General features: G+C 38.2%; 1 protein-coding gene across 3 annotated transcripts in view; it reads right to left on the bottom strand.

Moving 5' to 3' along the window:
* Positions 1 to 6,958: 6,958 nt before the first annotated feature.
* Rad51ap2 (RAD51 associated protein 2) overlaps positions 6,959 to 19,133 on the bottom strand; it is an 80,434-nt gene continuing 68,259 nt past the window's right edge. For 2 of the 3 annotated variants that reach the window (XM_059248415.1, XM_059248416.1), the window contains one exon: positions 6,959 to 7,932. In XM_059248415.1, the coding sequence (XP_059104398.1) occupies positions 7,829 to 7,932 (104 nt within the window). In that variant the 3' untranslated portion in view covers positions 6,959 to 7,828. The remainder of the gene's footprint in view (positions 7,933 to 19,133) is intronic. The other variant, XR_009375710.1, reaches the window with a different exon arrangement.

Below are 19,133 nucleotides of genomic sequence, written 5' to 3'. Positions count from 1 at the left end.
GTGGTCATTGGGTGCCTTGACTGCAGTAAACTGTCCAGATGGCAGGCTATTACTCTTATTTATCTGTTGGCAGAACTACAAGAGCACTCGTGCCCTTAGGTAAGACAAGCCGAACCTGAGCTACAGTTGCTGGTCCAGTCGCTCAGGAGAAAATGGAACATAAAGTGACATTTGAACAAGGCAAAGAATCCAAGCAAACAGAAAAATATGGGGGAAATGTCATTTTGACAAGGACTGGTAAGGTGCTCCTTATCGCCAAAGCAGTACACATTTAGTTTAGTAATAGTTGTAAATACTGTAAGTTCATTATATGACTAGTTTATTAGTATTCTGCACAATAAAACATTTCCGTGAGAGATGTAAATATCAGTCTCTTAAAAATGCCTAAGATTTAGGCCAAGGGTATAACTTGGAGCTGAAACTTGCGCTTGGCATATGAAGATCCTGGATTCAATTTCCAGCATCGTCACCAACAAGAACAAAAAAAAAAAAAAAATTAAAGGCCCAAGATGTTGACCTTTGGAATAATGACATTCTACTTAATTATCTTTAAAGTGCTGTGGATATCGTTCTGTATAAATAAAAGACTGATTGGACAGTGGCCAGGCAGGAAGTATAGGTAGGACTAACAGAGAGGAGAATTGAGAGAACAGGAAGGTGGAGAGAGACACTGCCAGCCGCCATGACGAGCAGCATGTGAAGATGCTGGTAAGCCACAAGCCACGTGGCAAGGTATAGATTTATAGAAATGGATTAATTTAAGATGTAAGAACTAGATAGCTAGAAGCCTGAGCCATTAGGACAAACAGTTTAAATAATATAAGTGTCTGTGTATTTATTTTATAAGTGGGCTGTCAGACTGTCGGGGCTTGGTGGGACCCGGAGAGAAAAAACTCTAGCTACATTAAAGGATTTAGAATAAGACACAAGTAGATTTTTTTATTCTTAAACAGCATGCTAACTTTAAAAAAGGAAAACAAACTCAAAGACACTCCCCCTTGCACGCTAATACCAACAACAAAATCATAGACACATCCTCTCCTTCAGCTTTTGGTCTTGCCCACATCCCACAAGTGTCTCCTGTGGAGTGTTACTGCTGTTCTTCCGCATCTTCAACTCTTACTTATCATCAGGTCTTGGGAATGTTGCCAACGAGTTCAATCTATTTTGATTGTGTGTATCACTTTGTTGTAAGGGTATCCTCTTTTTGTGTGTCTTTCCTTATGCCTGTATGAATTCAGGTCTTCTGCAGAAGTGCTAAGTGCTCTTCACCACTGAGGTGTTGTTCCAACAACAGTGTCTCTTTGTTACTGTTGAGCTACTGTTTGTTGATTTGTATTTGGTTTTGAAATACAGACGAGAAGGAAGGATGAGGGACAAGTAACATGAAGGCTGTTTGATAAAGTCTCAAGGAACCATATTATTGTGTATTTACCCACAATTATACACAATAATGCAAGAGAGAGAGAGAGAGAGAGAGAGAGAGAGTGTGTGTGTGTGTGTGTGTGTGTGTGTGTGTGTGTGTGTGTGTGTGTGTCTTAAAGAATATTATGCCACTTGGACAGACAATGCTTCCCACAACAACCATAGATCAACAAAAATCCCAATACGAGACACAAGAAACCTCTTTTCATATAGTTGGTCAGACTAGTCCAAGTGACTCCTCAAACAAAATAGACTATTGATGTAGTCTTTGGCATTAATTGTTTTTAATGAGTAGGTGGATACAAATGGTTGACAGACTCACTTGGCCTAATATTTCTGTATAATTGGGGAAATTCCTTTGGGGGAATGAATTAATTTTTCTAGATATTTCTTCATTCCATCTAACTTTTAAATACATTGATATCTACACATTTGCTCTTTGCATTGATAAATCTTTTCATTTTAATTGTTAATTTCATAGTTGTCCGGGAAGACAATGGTTGACTTTGATAAATCTCTGTACTCTATGGTCACTTTTTGTTTTTATTTGCTGTACTTCACTATTTATTTAATCCTAATTTGTCTTAGAGTTTTACAGTGTCTTCTAAATTTTAAGCTATGTACTTATGACCATGTTTACTTCCTTCATCCCATGATGCTTTATAGTCCACTTTTCCTCTGGGATGCATCTCCCTCAGCATGTTTCTGTTCATGATCTCTAACTTCTAATACAGAAATTGATTCATCAGAAAACATCATTCTGTATGGTGTAGCTTTCGGCTAATTCTCCTAAATATTTCCAATGTACTTGCTAAACTTTTAATGATACTATGTAGCATTCCATGTTTGTCCATTAGGTCAAGATGATTTTTGACCTATTATTAATGACCTATGTATCTTTTCATTCCTTTACTTTCTGTTTTTCTGTATCTTTACTTTTTTAGGTCTGGTGTTTATATATGCACATAGCTTCATCTTTATTTTACAATATTGAAAATTTTGTCTTTCAAGTAGAGATTTTAGTCAATTTTTGTTTATTTGAATTACTTATTTTTTATATATCTGCACTCTATGGTGGTATGATTTCTACTGTCCCTTTATTGTTTCTTCTTTTTCCTCTTTTCTTTTATTATCTTAGATTTACATTTTCATCTTGTTTTAGTAGTTCTTTTAAAACATTTTAATATGTATGCGTTTGACATAGAAAAAAATTCTTAATATCTTTTTCTCTAAACAAGGACATAGGCACACTACATTCAGTGCTTGCTGTAATGACCTCAAATTTGTACCATTGTGTGTATGACCACAAAGAACATAAGTGACAGAGGCCACTGCTTCCATATTCTAAAGCAGCCCAGGTACACACGGGCCAAGACCCAGTGTGGTGAGAGCATGAAGGCCAATCCACTCAGGGGAAATGTTGGCCCCTGAAGAACAGCTTTGCTATTTGCCTCAAGGAGTCAGTATCAACTATTTAAAATGTTTTCAGAACCTCACACTGCCAAATCTTTCCATCCAAACCTCTCTCTCTTCCTGAGGGCTATACCACCCTCTTCCTACCTCCCCCAGCTTCTCATTTCTCCTCACAGATACTTTCCCTGACAAAGAACTTGCACATTTAAAACTGTCCTGGTGTCTCCTACTGGGGGATCTCCGACTAATCAATGTGATAACAGACACGATGGTAGAGGAAGAAAAGGCACAATGGGGATTCAGGACTGACTCACCATGTGGACAAAGAGAGCCTCATCCTGGTTTGGGAGACGCCCTATTATCGCCAACAAAAGATTGCCCCAAACTGGCCTTACAACCAATTGCTTGAGCCTCATCTTTGCTTCATCAACACACTTGCTCAACATGCTTGCATTCTTTCTTTGTAGTCCTGAAGATTTTTCCCCCTGTGCCTTGCCTTGACAGTCTTCTATAACTCCTTATTTTCTTCCTGACACTGAGTACCCCATTTAGCTCTAGAAAAATCTGCTCACAAGCCCTGCTGGTAGAGTTTCCATTTACTGAGAAGCCTACCTACCATATGCCTGGTGTTATGCTATCTTACTAATCTTTACAAGTGTGCCAGCAGTTATTATTATCTCATCTAGAACCGAGACTCAGAAATAGTCAGTGAATGGAGAGAGACCATAGCTTTACCTAGGTTCCTGTTTGTCTGTGCTCATTTACACAGGAAATAAAGGGGCTTTAGGAGGATAGTTTGAATCCTGAGTATCAGGAACATGTTCAAAGGATCAACAGATTGGATGGCCATTCTGATAGATGTTATGGCCAAAGAAGATTAGAAAGAAAGAAAATTCACCAGAAAGCAAGAAAGAATGTGACACTGCACAAATGACAGATATAAATAATACTAAAAGGTCACAAGGGAATGGTAAACCAAGGCAGAACCTGGCTGCTGTGACCCAGCTCAATCCTGGGAGAGACACCATGCATCATAGATATTTTGGAAAGTAATAGAACTATAAGCAGCCACTGAAAGGGCTGTCACAATAACTGCCAAAGAATTTAAGAACTAATTAATCTCACTGTGAAAACTCTACCCACTCCATCCTCCTCAGCCAAGCATAAAATAAATAATATAGAGGGGTGAGCAGTCTTGTCTGTTCACCAGCCTGGGAAAGAGAGATGATAGACAGAGGTCTATGTAGAAGTAAGGTGGGAGCAGCAACAGCATCTCCAGTGGTTGACTCCACTGCCCTGGCATCACAGTGCCCCAGCTGGTGGGGCAACAGAGCTGTGTTACTCCGGGCTGAGAGGATGCTTCAGGGCGGAGCTACCACCACACTGGTACCATACAGCTAAGGTTGAACTGAACAGGCATCCTTTCATTTTCTAAACCAATCACTTATGAAGGAGGTGTCATGCACCACCCACTGGGCCAGTTGGCAAGTGTTGTAGGTGAGGCATCAGAGCTGTTGGGGCCACAGAAAGTCCAGTGGGGACAGAAACCGTGCCACCAACCACAGTCACAGTCTAAGTGAGAAAAGCCCTATTATGAAGCCCTTCCTTACCAGATTTTCTCCTCTGGATTGGTTACTTTTTTTTTTAATCCAAGATACGTGGAAGTAATAACTCCTAGGAATAAAGATTTCTTTGGGCTTACAGTTCCAGAGGGCTCCTTAAAACCATCTTCTCCCAAAGGAGAGTCAGTATCAAGCAACAGAGGAGTGACTCATGGCTGGAAAACCTTTCAACACTCACTGAACGCACATACCTCACACATCCAAGAGTAAAGTGTTTTCCCCACAAGTTTCACAACGGCTGCAATAAATTCTTCATGTTTGGTACCACATTTTATTGAACATCAGCTGTGCCCTAAGTCTTTACACAGGTCATCTCCTGCAATCCTCAAACAATCCTTCTATGACAGCTATTCACACTCTCTATTTAATTGATGAATAAACCAAGAAATGAGGTCCACGGGGTCCACAAGTGGTAGCATCCATACCTACCCGTCAGCACTATGGTGCTGAGAACTTCCCAGTGATAAAAAGTCAGTTTAAAAGTACTGCCAAATAAGCTTACTTGCTTATAGCCATAGAGTCATTTCTGATACAGTCATCACTGAAGGACCTCATTGAGTCTTCAGTACTTGAAAGGAACAACTACGTAAGTTAGCAAAGGTAAAGAAAGCCATGGCACAGGGTCTTTGCCAAATGGAAAATCTGTAAATAGACTAGCTGAACACCCAAAGAGCTTACTTCTTCAAGAAAAGACCTAATGTTGGAAACTTAAGTCTAATGCATCTTGAATAACTTGAAGTCTTTTTCTTTCAAATGATAAGCTGGAAGACTCATGTATTTCTTATTCTTCCATTAAAATTCTTAAATATAGCTTAATATGGATTTCTATGAAAAGCAGAGAGCTGAAAATTTCATAATGTGGTGTCATTTAAAATGCCTCCAAAAATACTGATATCTCCTGTGGATGTATGAACTACTGAAATGGACAGAGATTACAGACAATCTCAAGAAAACATGTTTCAGAGAAACATGTGGGTAACAGATCAATGCATCAAATTTGTCTATAGTGCAAACTCCAAATGTAAATTTCTAATTAAAATATTCTAGATCATTCTAGATTTTACTTTTGAAGTAAAGATGACCACAGGGCTGGCTGATGTGATGGGTGGCATGTAGTGTTTATATTGTGTCTGATGGACCAAGTATTGGAATATTTCCATGTCACAGGAATAATATTCTGAGGTGCATAAGGTTGGCTTTGAATATGTCTTAGAATGAAGGTTAGAGCACAAAGCTTAGCAAGGGCTGGCCCGTGTTGGCATTTATTTCTTGGATGTGTTTGAAATCACATCACTCTTCCCTTAGGCTATTTAGGGAACTGTTCAAATATCATCCCGATTTTATCCCATGAGCTAAAGGCACAGAGCTTCTAAGCATTTTTATCTCCTCTGACATTTGGTTTGGGGTGGCTTTTTCTAATTCTGGTGTTTTTAAATAGGTCTATTGTGGGTCTTCCAAGTGTGGAAAGGAAAGCACTTATAATGATGTTGAATAACATTTACCTTCTAAATCCCAAGCTTAGAATGTACACAAGGGCATAAAGCATCTTCTTTTGTATGTTCATATATGTGGCCCACACTCTTCTGGAAAATGTCATGGGGTGGTTTTCATCACCTATTTAAGTACTATTTCCTAAGAAAACACGAAACTCTAAATATAGAAAAGTTGAGCTCTAAGCAAAATTTATTTCCCTGAAAGTAAATACCTTCAAAACACAAAATAAGTTCCAGTCATCATTGACTCCTCTTCTTCCATCTACTCAGTAGTCACTATATCCCAAACACTGAATCATGTTGGCACTGTCTCAGAAGTTGTCTTCTCTTCCCTTCTCTTATCTTTCCTCTTCTCCATTCCCCCATCACCCGCCCTTTCCTCCCACTGGAATTATTTCAACAGCCTCTTAACTAGTCATCTAAGTGCTTAGCCCACTTTAGTACATTTTTTCTATGTTATAACAAAATAATCTTTGAACTATGATTTTTACAACTCCAACTGAAAGCAGTTCTGAGTTTTCTATTGACCATATGATTTTTAAATATGTAAATTTCTTAGACTAGTTTAACAATTAGAAAAATTCTAGATGAATACATTTTATTTCTTATTTGGGGTCCTTCACAAGGCATAAAATGCTTTAGTTACATAAAAGACTGTCACAATGAACAAAATTTAAATAATTCCATCATCTTCTTTATCTGTGTTTATGCTGTTTGCTGTAGACCAGACCTCCAGGTGTCCAGTCTTCTCCCTGCTTCTAATCCCACAAAGCTCTGTATGTGTCTCCCAGCTAACTTACTCCCACCTTCTGTAAATTCTGAAACAATCCTCTTAGTTCTCTGGCATTTAAGTCTCTCACCAAGGGAAAAAAAAAAAGCTCTTTTATCTTCTAATTCATCTCTAAATTTCCATTCACCTTCTTGTCTTGATGGAAACTTGTCTTTCCTTTTAGGGCATTGTTTTCCTGATATCACACCAAGAAAAAAAAAAGCCCTTTTATCTTCTAATTCATCTCTAAATTTCCATTCACCTTCTTGTCTTGATGGAAACTTGTCTTTCCTTTTAGGGCATTGTTTTCCTGATATCATTCAGATGGTGAATTATTTTATCCCTCCTATCAGTGGGATTATATGGAAGGGAGTGGTCCTCATTGCATATAATTGATGTGTTCAGGCTACTTATTGTGTTTCTTTGGAAAATCCTCCGTTCTAAATTATAAACCATCAATTCACACCACCCTTCACTACCTGCCTCAATATTCCTTTCATTCCGTGATGATTTTATCTTCTGATTTGTAATTTCTCAAATACTTATTTGTCTTCAATCTTTATGAATTGAGCATGTGATTAAATGTTTTCTGAAGTAAAGCCTCTCAGTTTCTTGACCATCTCTCTGGTCTTCCAGATCTTAATTTCTCCCATCTTATTATCACCCCTTAAAACTTGTTATTACAAGTACAGACCCTTTATTATCTTATTTTTTCATTAAATTTATTTAACAATGCCATGCATGGTTGTAACACATTTTGATTACTCTCACCTGCACCCTTTCTTATATTCCTCCCACTGTGGTCAACATTCCTCCCTGGAGCTCTCTTTCTCGTGCTCATGTCTTTTTGTTTTCTTCATGAACCCCTGAGTTTAAATAGGGACATCTGAGTGACCTTGGGTCTGGAACCATCCAGCGAAGCTTGGTGGGCTCACCAATGGGCACACAACTGAAGACACTGATTTTCCTTCCCATAGTATCTTTCAGTAGCCATGAGTTCAGCATGGAGAGGTGGGGCTCTGTGAGCTCCTCCAATATCCATGGCTGGCTGCTGGCAGGCATGGCTTTGTGCAGACCCAGTGCAGGCAACAGGAGCTGCCGTGACTTCATGATCGCTGTTTCATACCCAGAAGACGACATGTCACATCCTTTCTCCTCATCTTCCAACTCTTATATGCTTTTTGCTTTTTCTTGTGTGATATTTCTTGAGCTGTATAGAAGATGGTGTAAATGCCTTGATCAGAGATAAGCAATCCGCTGTCTCTAATTCCAGAATCTTGAGCAATCACAAGTCATTATTTGACTAACTATATCTTCCTACCATAATTTCTCTCTCCCTGAAATGTCCCAGTGCCCCCATTTTCCACTTTGGAACAACCAACAAATAATTACCCCCACCAACCACAAGCTTTCCCCCTTTTCTTATCCTGCTAAAATGCCATGGGAAATGACCACAACGTCTTTTGGAACATAAACTCAATTACTTTTCTTTTTCATCATGCATGCTATTCTTTGGATTAAAATGCTGTTCTGCTTAAATGTATCTTTTTCAATTTCTGTCCCCTGCCCCAGGCACTCATGAACCAGAATGCAGCTGAATAAAAGCAAACTCATACAGTGGGATCTCACTTTGTAAACATATTTTCATGAGCTTTAAGATACTAGGGAGGACTGGCATTCATGCTCTGCTTTCCTAGTCCACCAGCTTCTCACTCACCTACAGATCTGTTTCAAACTTAATTATTTGCCCCTCTAGTATCCTGTCTCCCACACCCATGTTCAGCTAACAAATTTGGTTTCAGCTATACCAAGAAGTCCAATAAGATTACAACTTCACCAGCTTCCCCGTCATACCTGTTGTACCAACATGTTGGTAGAATGCTTTCCTTCTTAGTTCAGGAAATCATTGCCACAACTCCTACCCAAACCCAAATTATCCCCATTGAGCTCTATCTTATTCCCATATGTGTTTCCAATATTTATCCAAGAATTCTACTTTCTCCAGGACATTTATTCTGAATTTTTTGGATTTCTATGTAATTGTTGCCATCAGCATGAATGCATGTTTTTATTTTTTACATCTTATTTTTACATCTTACTACAACATCTCATGATATCCCTTTACCAAGCTCCTACTGTTTCCCATTTTACCGCTGCATTCTTCAACAAACCTCAGATGAAATGTTTGTATTATCTCTGATTCCTTACATTCTTTCTGTTCTTTGTGTGTGGTGGGGAGGGGGCCTGGAGGTTGAACTCAGGGCCTTTGTGCATACTAGGCAAGTACTCTAATGCCCATCTATACACCCAGCCCCTTCCATTCTCTCTTGAGCCCACTTCAATCAGGCTTCCATCCCTTCACTACTAAGATGGCACTGGTCAATATCACCAATGCTTTCCACACTGGTGCATATATTAATCATTCCTAATTCTTCATTTTGACTGAGCAACCTCATTCATCACAGCTGAGCACTCTCTCCATTGCTTACTCTTTCATTCATTACATTCTTTTGAATTTCCTCATAGTTCTTTACTGTTTCTTGAATCCCACCAGCCCACTCACATAACTGAAATATACTCTCATGGCCCTTCTTGCCTGAAATCCTACAAAGGTCATAATTCATCTCTGAAGACCCCAATCAAATCTCCCAGCAGGACTCTCTATTTCCACCAGGTAGGTCAAGTGGATCAGACATCTCAGGACTTTCACTTTCCAGTCTTGACTGAGTACTGGGTTGTATATTTGCTTTATGATGACATTATTTAAATTGTCATAAAGATTAATTTCCTAATTAAAATAAGAGCCCTAGGTAACATTTGATCTACATTTAAGATGGAAGATTTCATGATATTTTCTATTTCTACTAGCCTTCTACATCAAAATTTCATTGTTTAAAATGAATGAATACAATAATACCCCAACTTCATCAATACTAAGACCTAATAAATGAGATACTTGATGAACTTTTTGAATTAATAATACAAAGATACATGATATGTTGTGTCTCTGGAGATCCACATATTTGACAAATCTAAGATTCTTACTATTGGTATTTTAAGGCATATTTTAATGATTCATTGCTAATGATTTGAAGAACTTAATTTTACTTTAAGATTAGTAAATTGGGTCTTGCATTTTTAATAATCACTAGATACGCTACTCTTTCATGAGAACTCTGCTAGTGTTCATAAATGATGTATATAAATTTAGATAGAGTAATACAAAAATAGGGTAGTTCTAAAATGTAACAGGAAAAAAGGCTCTGATGCCCACATAGGTCAATCAACATGCTGACAGGTTTAGTGGGTTAAAAAGCAGCACAAGCAAATCAGATTTCTATCACTAAGCAGACGTTTTCATTATTTCCATAAATCTCTAATTACCATGTTTATGTGCAACAATTTAAGCAAAGATGGATACTGAAATAAGCAAATGAAACTGAGCTAAAAGAACACCAGGGCAAAAAGTAAACACAAAGGGAGTGTACTATAAGAAACTTATGAAAAAGAAGAAAAAGTGGTGTGTTTTTGTTGTAGGTCTGGGTTCTGGGGAAAGTAGCCCTGCAATGGATCCCTAAATAAAACAGCTGTTTTATTTTTTTAATATTTATTTTTTATTTTATGTGCATTGGGTTTTTCCTACATGTAGGTCTTATGAGGGTGTCAGATCCCCTGGAATCTGAGTTATAGACAATTGTGAGCTGCCATGCGGGTGCTGGGAATTGAACCCTAGTCCTTTGGAAGAGTAGCCAGTGCTCTTAACTTCTGAGCCATCTCTCCATCCCGATACAGCTGTTTTATAACTATAGGTGTTTTGTAAGGATGGGGTATATTGCTCCATGAATCCCTGTCACTGCACAAATAGGATCAAGCCTCAACACATTTAAGTCAGTAGAATCGAGTTTTTATAACATGCCCAGTAAAGTAATTGTGTTAAAGATTGAATATATCATTTAAATACAACATCTACATATGTGTGATTAATTCAAATTATATTAATTTAAAATATTTTGAGTATGGGGAAATAGCTCAGTGATAAAAATGCTTACTGAGTATATGCAAGGCTCTGGGTTCAATCCCCAATACCACCATAACTAAATAAATTAAAATGTGCAGTAAGAAAAGAAAGCTAATAGCTCTGAGGGAAAAATTGTCTTGTGTTGTGGATTTTCATTTTAATAAATGATTTACTAAATGTTACTCTGTCCCTTCTATGCACATATCCCAGAAGCAGAACCCTACTCTTTGTCAAAACACATCTCAGTGCTGAAACTCTATTCATACTCATTGTGGCCCCTGCTGTCATTGGTGATATCTCAGGACTGTGAGCAATTGGAGAGACAATGAAGACTGCTCATTCCTGTGGTGATGAAGTATCTTGTGATTACTATGTGGCTTTCCTCTCAGGGTCACGTAATGTTGAGAGATCTTGATGTACAAACTTCATTAACTGCAGAGAGAATCTTGGCTTCCACTTGGCTCCTTTGATCAATGATGTAACCGGAGCTGTGGAAACTTTTCATTTTCAGGAACTTTTATTCCTATCTTTAGCAACTGACAATTCTAATCCTTGAAAAATGGTGGATGTTTCCTTTATGAATCATTGAAGAGAGAGCAAGAGAAAGAGGGAGAAGGAGAGAAAAAATAGGCTATATTTAGATAAGTGTAAGATGGATAAACAGACTAGAAGATAATAGCCATGATAGATAAATGATATGTAGATAGATAGATGAATAGATATATACATATATAGACAGATACATTGATAGATAATAGATAGATGGATGGATAGATAGATAGATAGATAGATTAAAGAACATTGTTTTTTTAATGAGCTATGCTCAGTATATTTTACAAGTAGGTTATCTTTGACAATTATCAGTTGGCTTGGTAGCACAAAAGAATCCACTCCATTTTTCTTTTAAAATACATGTGGCAGGCACAAAGGGGTACTAAAATGTTTAGCATGATTAAATGCATCAAATGTATTTAGCATTACTCAATATTATAATAAAGCCTGCTTTCTCTTTCAGGTCTTCACTGTGACAGAGAACTATCAGTAAAGAAAGCAATCATATCCTTCCCTTGAGGACTGTTCATCTATTGATGCTTTTTAAATGCTTGTGTGTGTTATGTGCATGTGAAAATATTAATCTGTCCCACTAATATAGACAATTAACTTGTGTTAATAAAACTGTAAATATTAAACAATGTAAAAGAAAAATGTAAAATGCTCATATGAGGGTAGTTTAGTGGTCAGAGTCTCATTTTTCAGGATACAAATATTAAAAACTATTAGCAAAATCCTTTTAGTGACCATGTATGTTTAGAGTACTATTACAAAGAGTCATCAGAGTAAATGTACTGTTTAGCAAGGAGAATGCAAAGGGAGCGTTCAAATACTAATGGCTGCTGTAAGATACTCCGTGTGACAACTCAAAAGAAAAAGTTAGTACTGATCAACACTTTGCAATTGCAGAACTCTAATAAAGAACACTCAGGCACGAGAACCTTTGTCATCATCCTAGACTATCAGCTCTCTGACATCAAGACATGAGTAGGCATACATGGAGATAGAGATTAGGAATCTCCCTGGAAAGGTCCCATCACATCCTGCTTCCTTTCATCACGAAGTCAAGAGCTGAGTCTTGCTTTCTTCCACTCAAGACTCCATCATAATATGTCTCTTACCATGAATTTGCTTTGGTTCCCTGGACACCAGGACCAGTGGTTCATACTTGAAGTCTCAGACCTCCATACCAGTATGTAGAAACTTTTATGTCAAGGTCTGAGAGTTTTTTAGCTGTGTAAAATTCCTAAATGAATCTTACAAATAGAACTCAACTTCTGGGTTAAAGTAATCCGGACTTCCCAGAACTAACAAACATGGGAAACTGTTTCCAAGGAGCCAAAACCCATCTTTTGCACTTGTCAATGGGAAGGTAGGCTCTTACTCCATATATTTCCTCCTAATTATATTCTAATTGGTCTCCTATTTAAAAAAAAAAAGTTTCCCTACCTTTATGCGCATCTAATGTATGGGATTGCCTCTTGTTTTCAAGAAGGAGAAAACTGAAGTTCCAACTGTTTGGGTGACCCCTTTTTTCTGGGAACTGATTCAACTACTTTTTCATTTAAAAAAATTACATTGTTCAAGCTGTGTTAAGGGCATGGCAAAGTTTTTCATTTCAAGAGAAAAATGCTACCCAGTAAATTATCCGCTGCATCGCACAGCTGCTGCTGACCTGCTCCTTTCACACTGTTCAGAAGGGAAGTGTCTTAATGCATTCCAAAATTAAAATTAACACTTCCTCCTAATCCAGCAGTTACCTTTCAGCCTAAAACAAATAAAATGACAAAATAGCAACCATACCCTGGGTTAAGGAAAAAGAAAAGTCTGCCACAGAATGAGCCAATAAGTGGTTTTCCATTCATCTGTAAATTCCATACTGATGTCCATGTAAAGACAACCATGTAAAAATTGAGAGAGCAAATTCTGTCCTCTATAAGACAAATGTTACCATATGGGACTCTCGCAACAGCGAATTAGTCTCTGAACACCCATGTTTCATCTCGGAAGAACTTGGTTGTGTTATGTGTAACAATATGCTTATAACATATAACATGGATGGGGAAGGGGCTCATGATGCCCCACCCCTAGCCAAGGACGGCTGCTAGGAGATGGGAGAGTCAATTGATTTTCCTCAGGGATGTTCCCTGGTACAGTGCCTGTGCCCAAATGGATGTACTGGATGCACCAATTAGACTTCAGACCCAGTAGGTTAGAAAAAGTCAGCATTAAGATAAGAGAGAGATGATGGGATTAGGGGTCTGAGATAAGCTGGAGGAGTATGGGGGATGGATATCATCAAAATACATTATATACATGCATGAAATTCTCAAATCATAAATTAAAAATCTATTTTAAAATACCATCCTGGGAGAAAAAAAGAACCCAGCCATTAAATATAAGATGGATATGAGACGTTTCACTTCAGCTTCTAAAGCTAGGATGTGTCTACATCCTGGGGAGGTCCCTCTGTTTATATCCAAGTGTGCCCATGGTGTACAAAGCCCCACAAAAAGAAACAGTGAATTATAGACTTTTAAGGATGAGTCTGCTTGTGTGACTGGAGAGATTGCCTTGGTGGTTAAAAGTACTCACTGAGCAACTGTGAGAACCTGAGTTTGGATCAGCATCTGTGTAAGAAGGCAGTCATGACTGTGGCCCTGTAATCCCACTGCTGTAGGAAATAGAAACCAGAGGATCTCTGGATATGCTGGCTTCCAGACCATAGAAAGCACAGGCTCTATGTTTAGAGACCTTGATTCAAACGAATAAGATGGGGGGTGATAGTGAGACACCAGATGCCTTCCACTGGCCTCTGTGCACATGCAGAGGCATACATACCTACATGCACATGTGTGTACCATGCACACTATACACATATATCACACTTAAGCATACACAAAAAATAATGACAATTGTCTTTAATTTTTTAATTTTTAAAACACTTTTTAGATTTATTTATGTGTATCAGTGTTTGCCTGTGTGTGTGCGTGTGTGTGTGTGTGTGTGTGTGTGTGTGTGTGTGTGTCTGTATACCACATGAGTGGTTGGTACCCACAGAGGTCAGAAGAGGGCACTGAACTCCCTGAAACTGTAGTTACAGATGATTGTGAATCACCATTTGGGTGCTGGGAACAAAATCTGAATCCTCTGTAAGAGCAACATATGCTTTTAAGCACTGAGCCATCTCTCCAGTCCCAGTGCTTTAAAAAAATGTTTTAAGAGTCTACATCAGCTGGTAGCATTAAATGAAATTAAAAATTGGAAAATAAATTAACAGAATATCCAGTGACATGAAATATAATTCTCCCTTAACCACAGCTTCATTTTCCACAGTTTGAGTTACTTGTGGTCAAAAGTAGCCCAAAACTCTCAAGTGGAAAATTCCAGACATGAACAAGTCATCAGCCTTACATTGCACACCATTCTGAGTAGCATTAGGAAATCTCAAGGCATCCAGTTCTGTTCCTCTGGAACATGAATCATCTTGCTCAGCACATCCATTCCTGCTCTCTGTTAAGAGATCTTGGTACCACAGTGCTCGTGTTTTAAATAACCTCTGCTTTACACTGTAATGGTCCCAAAGTAAAGCACCAATAACAAAGCAAAAAGCAGATCAATTCTGGTACTGTATGGAAACAACGTAGAGAGTGTCGGGGGAAATCACAGTGTATATAGGGGTTATAATCCAGGGTTTCCAGCATCCACACTGGGGGGTCTTGAAACATCCTTGGGAGTAAGGGAAACTGCTGTAGAAGGGTGCTTATGAACTCTTACAAGCAACATAACTCTTTTTTTAAAGCATCACAAATGTTCTTCCTGAGATGCTAAATACAAATCACACAGCAGTGGTATATTTCAAGAAGCTTACAGAGATCCAAATTTAAAAAGAAGTGTTGATTACAGTCAACAGAGGAATTGTAAGTGCACAACATCACATGTTGGACCACTCCCTTCCATAACTTTGTGTTTTCCCTCATTTTTTTCTTAGGCCATCCCCTGCACCCTGTTCTTGATGCTGATATCATGGTACTAAGATCTGATACCACACACAACCCTAAATGCTAATGAAAATAATCTCAAACTATAACAGAAATAAAGTGTTTCACTCTCCTAAAGCTGCATAAAAAATGCATTAGTCTACCTCATAAAGTTAATTATAATTAGTGGTAAATTGAAATAATCACAGGGCTATTTTGCTAAGAAATAAATGTGAAAATATGCAAACTTGTGTGTGCTGAGTTATGGAAAGTGTCCTCTAAAGTGTTATATGTGCAAAGGAGTCTTTTAGGGCAACTATAACATAAAGATTACTGAGTAACAGGAAAAATGTACCACATTAGCCCTCTAAGTTTATAATTCTAAATGTCAATGTTTTAATTATTATTTGATTTTCAAAACATTCAAATTAACATCCTTGCCCCTTGAAAGGTATAAATTCTACGGAAGTTTCTTTCTCGGGACATAAAAAGAATGTTGGGAACTCTATTTCCCACCTTGTGTATGTAATGACAATACCATGAATATGATGAATTGTTTATTTAAACAAAAGGTTCAATGATCTTTGTCTCATTCAAACTAAATATAGCATGTCCCTGGGCATTCTGAAATACTGTAAGAAACACAAGAATCCTGACACTTTGGGCTTTTTAGGAGGACACAAAAGAAAGATAACCATTTTTAGCTGATGATATATTAGAGACATCATAATTGGGATCTTTCTTGAGGCCCGGAATTTGGCTTAAAGTGAAGACAGATTATGCCTCAAACTTCTCTCTCACTTTTAGCTTGAATAACTAATATCTATTTACAAAGGCACATTCAAATGTCACCGGCCAAGCACTGCTCTCCCCACCCCAGAAGTCTCCATATTTTCAGATGAGCAAACTAGAATGCAATTGTGTTAAGAATAGGGAGTCACATGTCAAAGGAAGAGAAAAGAGTATCGTATGGACCTGCTAAGTACTAATTTCTGAGAGTGTGACCCAGCAGCTTCTTCCTATGGAGCACAATATGATATGAGGTCTTAGCAAGTTATTATCCCACCATTAGAAAAACATGTAAAATGTCGCAGGAATAGATATGGGCAAATAGGAGAGGTCCTTGCTGTATTAATCACAATTCTCTTTCCAGATCACTTAATGGTTATCATTTTATTTTGTTATCCTTATTTGAAATACTACAGAGAGCAAAGGTTTATTTTCTGTGAGTTCAAACACAAGAGTGGAAAATTAATGGATTTCCTTTCACCCACATCTCTCTTCCTGATATCTGATTTTATGTTGTACAAAATTCAAACTCATCATGTGCTTTCCTGCCCTTATACCGTGTCTCAGTTTTAACTAAGCACATCTTTACAAACAATTTGCCTTAACATAAATTCTGCTATTCAGCTAGCATTTTTTATCTTTCTACAAAATGGCATTTTAGAGCAGAAAGTACAGAAGCATAATAAGGTGGAATAGATAAGTACTTCAGCACTCAGCCAGAAGTGGACTTGTAAAAACGGATAAATGACGGTTACTGCAATTTCATCTTTCTAGTGGTTACAATGAGGAAGGCTACAATATGGTTAGCTAACTTGGATCCATTCACGTAACCATGGAAAGGAAGGACAGAGGATAATTTATCACCCACCAAGTAAGAGATGTAACACCACCTACTAATATTTATTTGAGCATATTGAGACAAATCATCCGTTCAACAGAATGAGGACACACTACAGGATTAAGACCTTGTGGAGTGAGCTTTGTAGATAGACAAGTGGTATCACAGGCAGAATTCATGATGGTGCAACATGCAGCGGTTGAATGTCGTGCTATAACTAAAGAAAATACTAAGGAGCATAGGAGAGGAAATCATCTCTTCTGGATGGGCAGGGGTGAACTGGAAGCTGCTATGGTTTAGGTATGAAGTGTACACTGCAAACCTCATGAGCTGAAGACTCAGCTGATGGATCCAATCATTGAAATGTTATTGGATTGTGAGGTCCCTGTTTATTCTTTGTTACTTTTCTGTGGAGGACTGTGTCTGTTTATCCACTCATTTATGTATAAGCAGAATCTGGGATTATTTCAATCTATAGAATTGAAAAATTGTAATATTGTGACACTATCAAGCCTTGAAGAGGAATCCTAGCTTCTGTGTAGCTCTGGCATCTGTGGTCTAGATGAGATAGGCCAAAAATGTTTATAACTTATTATACAAAAGATCCTCTAGATATGGTTAAATTAAAAGAGAGAGAGCGATCAGCAGCTTCCGGTGGGGAAAAAAGAGATTGAGGGTTAAAGGCAAACAATGTAATCCTCCAGATTTTCTCAGTGTATCTGGATGCCCTTGCCTGCTGCTCCTCACAGTAAAAATAAAAGCCTTCTGCACGAATACCCAAGAGAAGAATCTTCCCTGGGGAGATAGAACCCGCACTGCAGGGCAGGAGTCCTGTTGGAACACTGGTCATCTCTTAATTGAACTGACTGAGGATTAGTGGGCAGCCTAGGTCAGGATATCCTGTCCTCTTGTTTCAAGACTCAGCCTGTACCTTAGCCTGAACAAAAAGTATCTGTTCATTCAGAATATACAGCGTCAATGCACAAGTGAGGCCTATCCACCTGGAAAATGGAAACAAAGTTTCTCCACCAGAGATTTCTTTCCACACTACTGTAACAGTGTAACATAACAAAGTAATGCTGACAGTATATCTCAAAGTAAATACCCATATGATGCAGAACTTCAAAGAATACTATCCATTACAATCAAATGAAAGAACATAATCTGATGACCATGAACATGTGTGTATGTTCATATTCACAGCCAGTGGCAAATTTTGTCTTCCTCATATCTACTGCCTGCAAGAAAAACTCCAAATCCTTCATTGGCACTCAGCTTCCTTTTTGCCTCTTTTGACTCTTATTTTCCAAATTAATAAATTTTAAAATCTAGGAAGCCATTTCCCTCATTTCTTCATCATTTATATACTAATATTGATTAAGACCAAACCATATATCAGGTACAATTTTTTTGCACTGGAGCACACAAGTGAAACAGAGAAAAAAAATATTGCTAGTATAGAACTTAAACTCTTGTGAAATCAAGAGGAGAAAGATATTAAGGAACACATTTGACAAATAATCAAATGATATCACTGTGGTGGTATTGTGTTCCCCAAAATATTGTGTACCATAATAAATTTATCTGGGGTCAGAGAACAGACAGCCACTAGATACAGAGGCTAGAAAATGGTGGCACTCACACCTTTAATCCTAGCATTCCAGAGGCAGAAATCCATCTGGGATCTCTGTGAGTTCAAGGTCACATTGGAAAGAGCTAGGCATGGTGACACACGCCTTTAATCCCAAGGAGTGATGGTAGAAGGAAGAAAGATATATAAGGAATGAGGACCAGGAACTAGAAGCAGTTGGCCTGGTTAAGTATTTGGCTGGTTAAGCTTTCAGGCTTCTAGCAGCAGTTCAACTGAGACCCATTCTGGATGAGGACTCAGAGGTCTCCAGTCTGAGGAAACAAGACCAGCTGAGGAACTGGGTAGGTGAGGTAGCTGTGGCTTGTTCTGGTTCTCTGATCTTCTAGTGTTCACCCCAATAACTGGCCTCAGGTTTGACTTTATTAATAAGAATTTTTAAGATTCATGCTACATATCACAGAATCTAAGGATTGTGGGAACAGCCAGAATGTGGCCCTGAGGTGAGGTAGGAGTAGCTGTTTGCAATGCCTCCAGCTTAAGCCTTTGGCTGTCAGCAAAGCCTGTTACAATTCGTCTCCAGCCTACAGAGATCACTGCAGTCTATGAGCCTCTAGACCACCACCTTCTATTCCAGATCATTCAA

The sequence above is a fragment of the Peromyscus eremicus genome, chromosome 22, assembly GCF_949786415.1.
Source record: "Peromyscus eremicus chromosome 22, PerEre_H2_v1, whole genome shotgun sequence".
Lineage (NCBI taxonomy): Eukaryota > Metazoa > Chordata > Mammalia > Rodentia > Cricetidae > Peromyscus > Peromyscus eremicus.
Note: the sequence above shows the minus strand (reverse complement) of the source record. Positions and strands in the feature narration are given on the sequence as shown.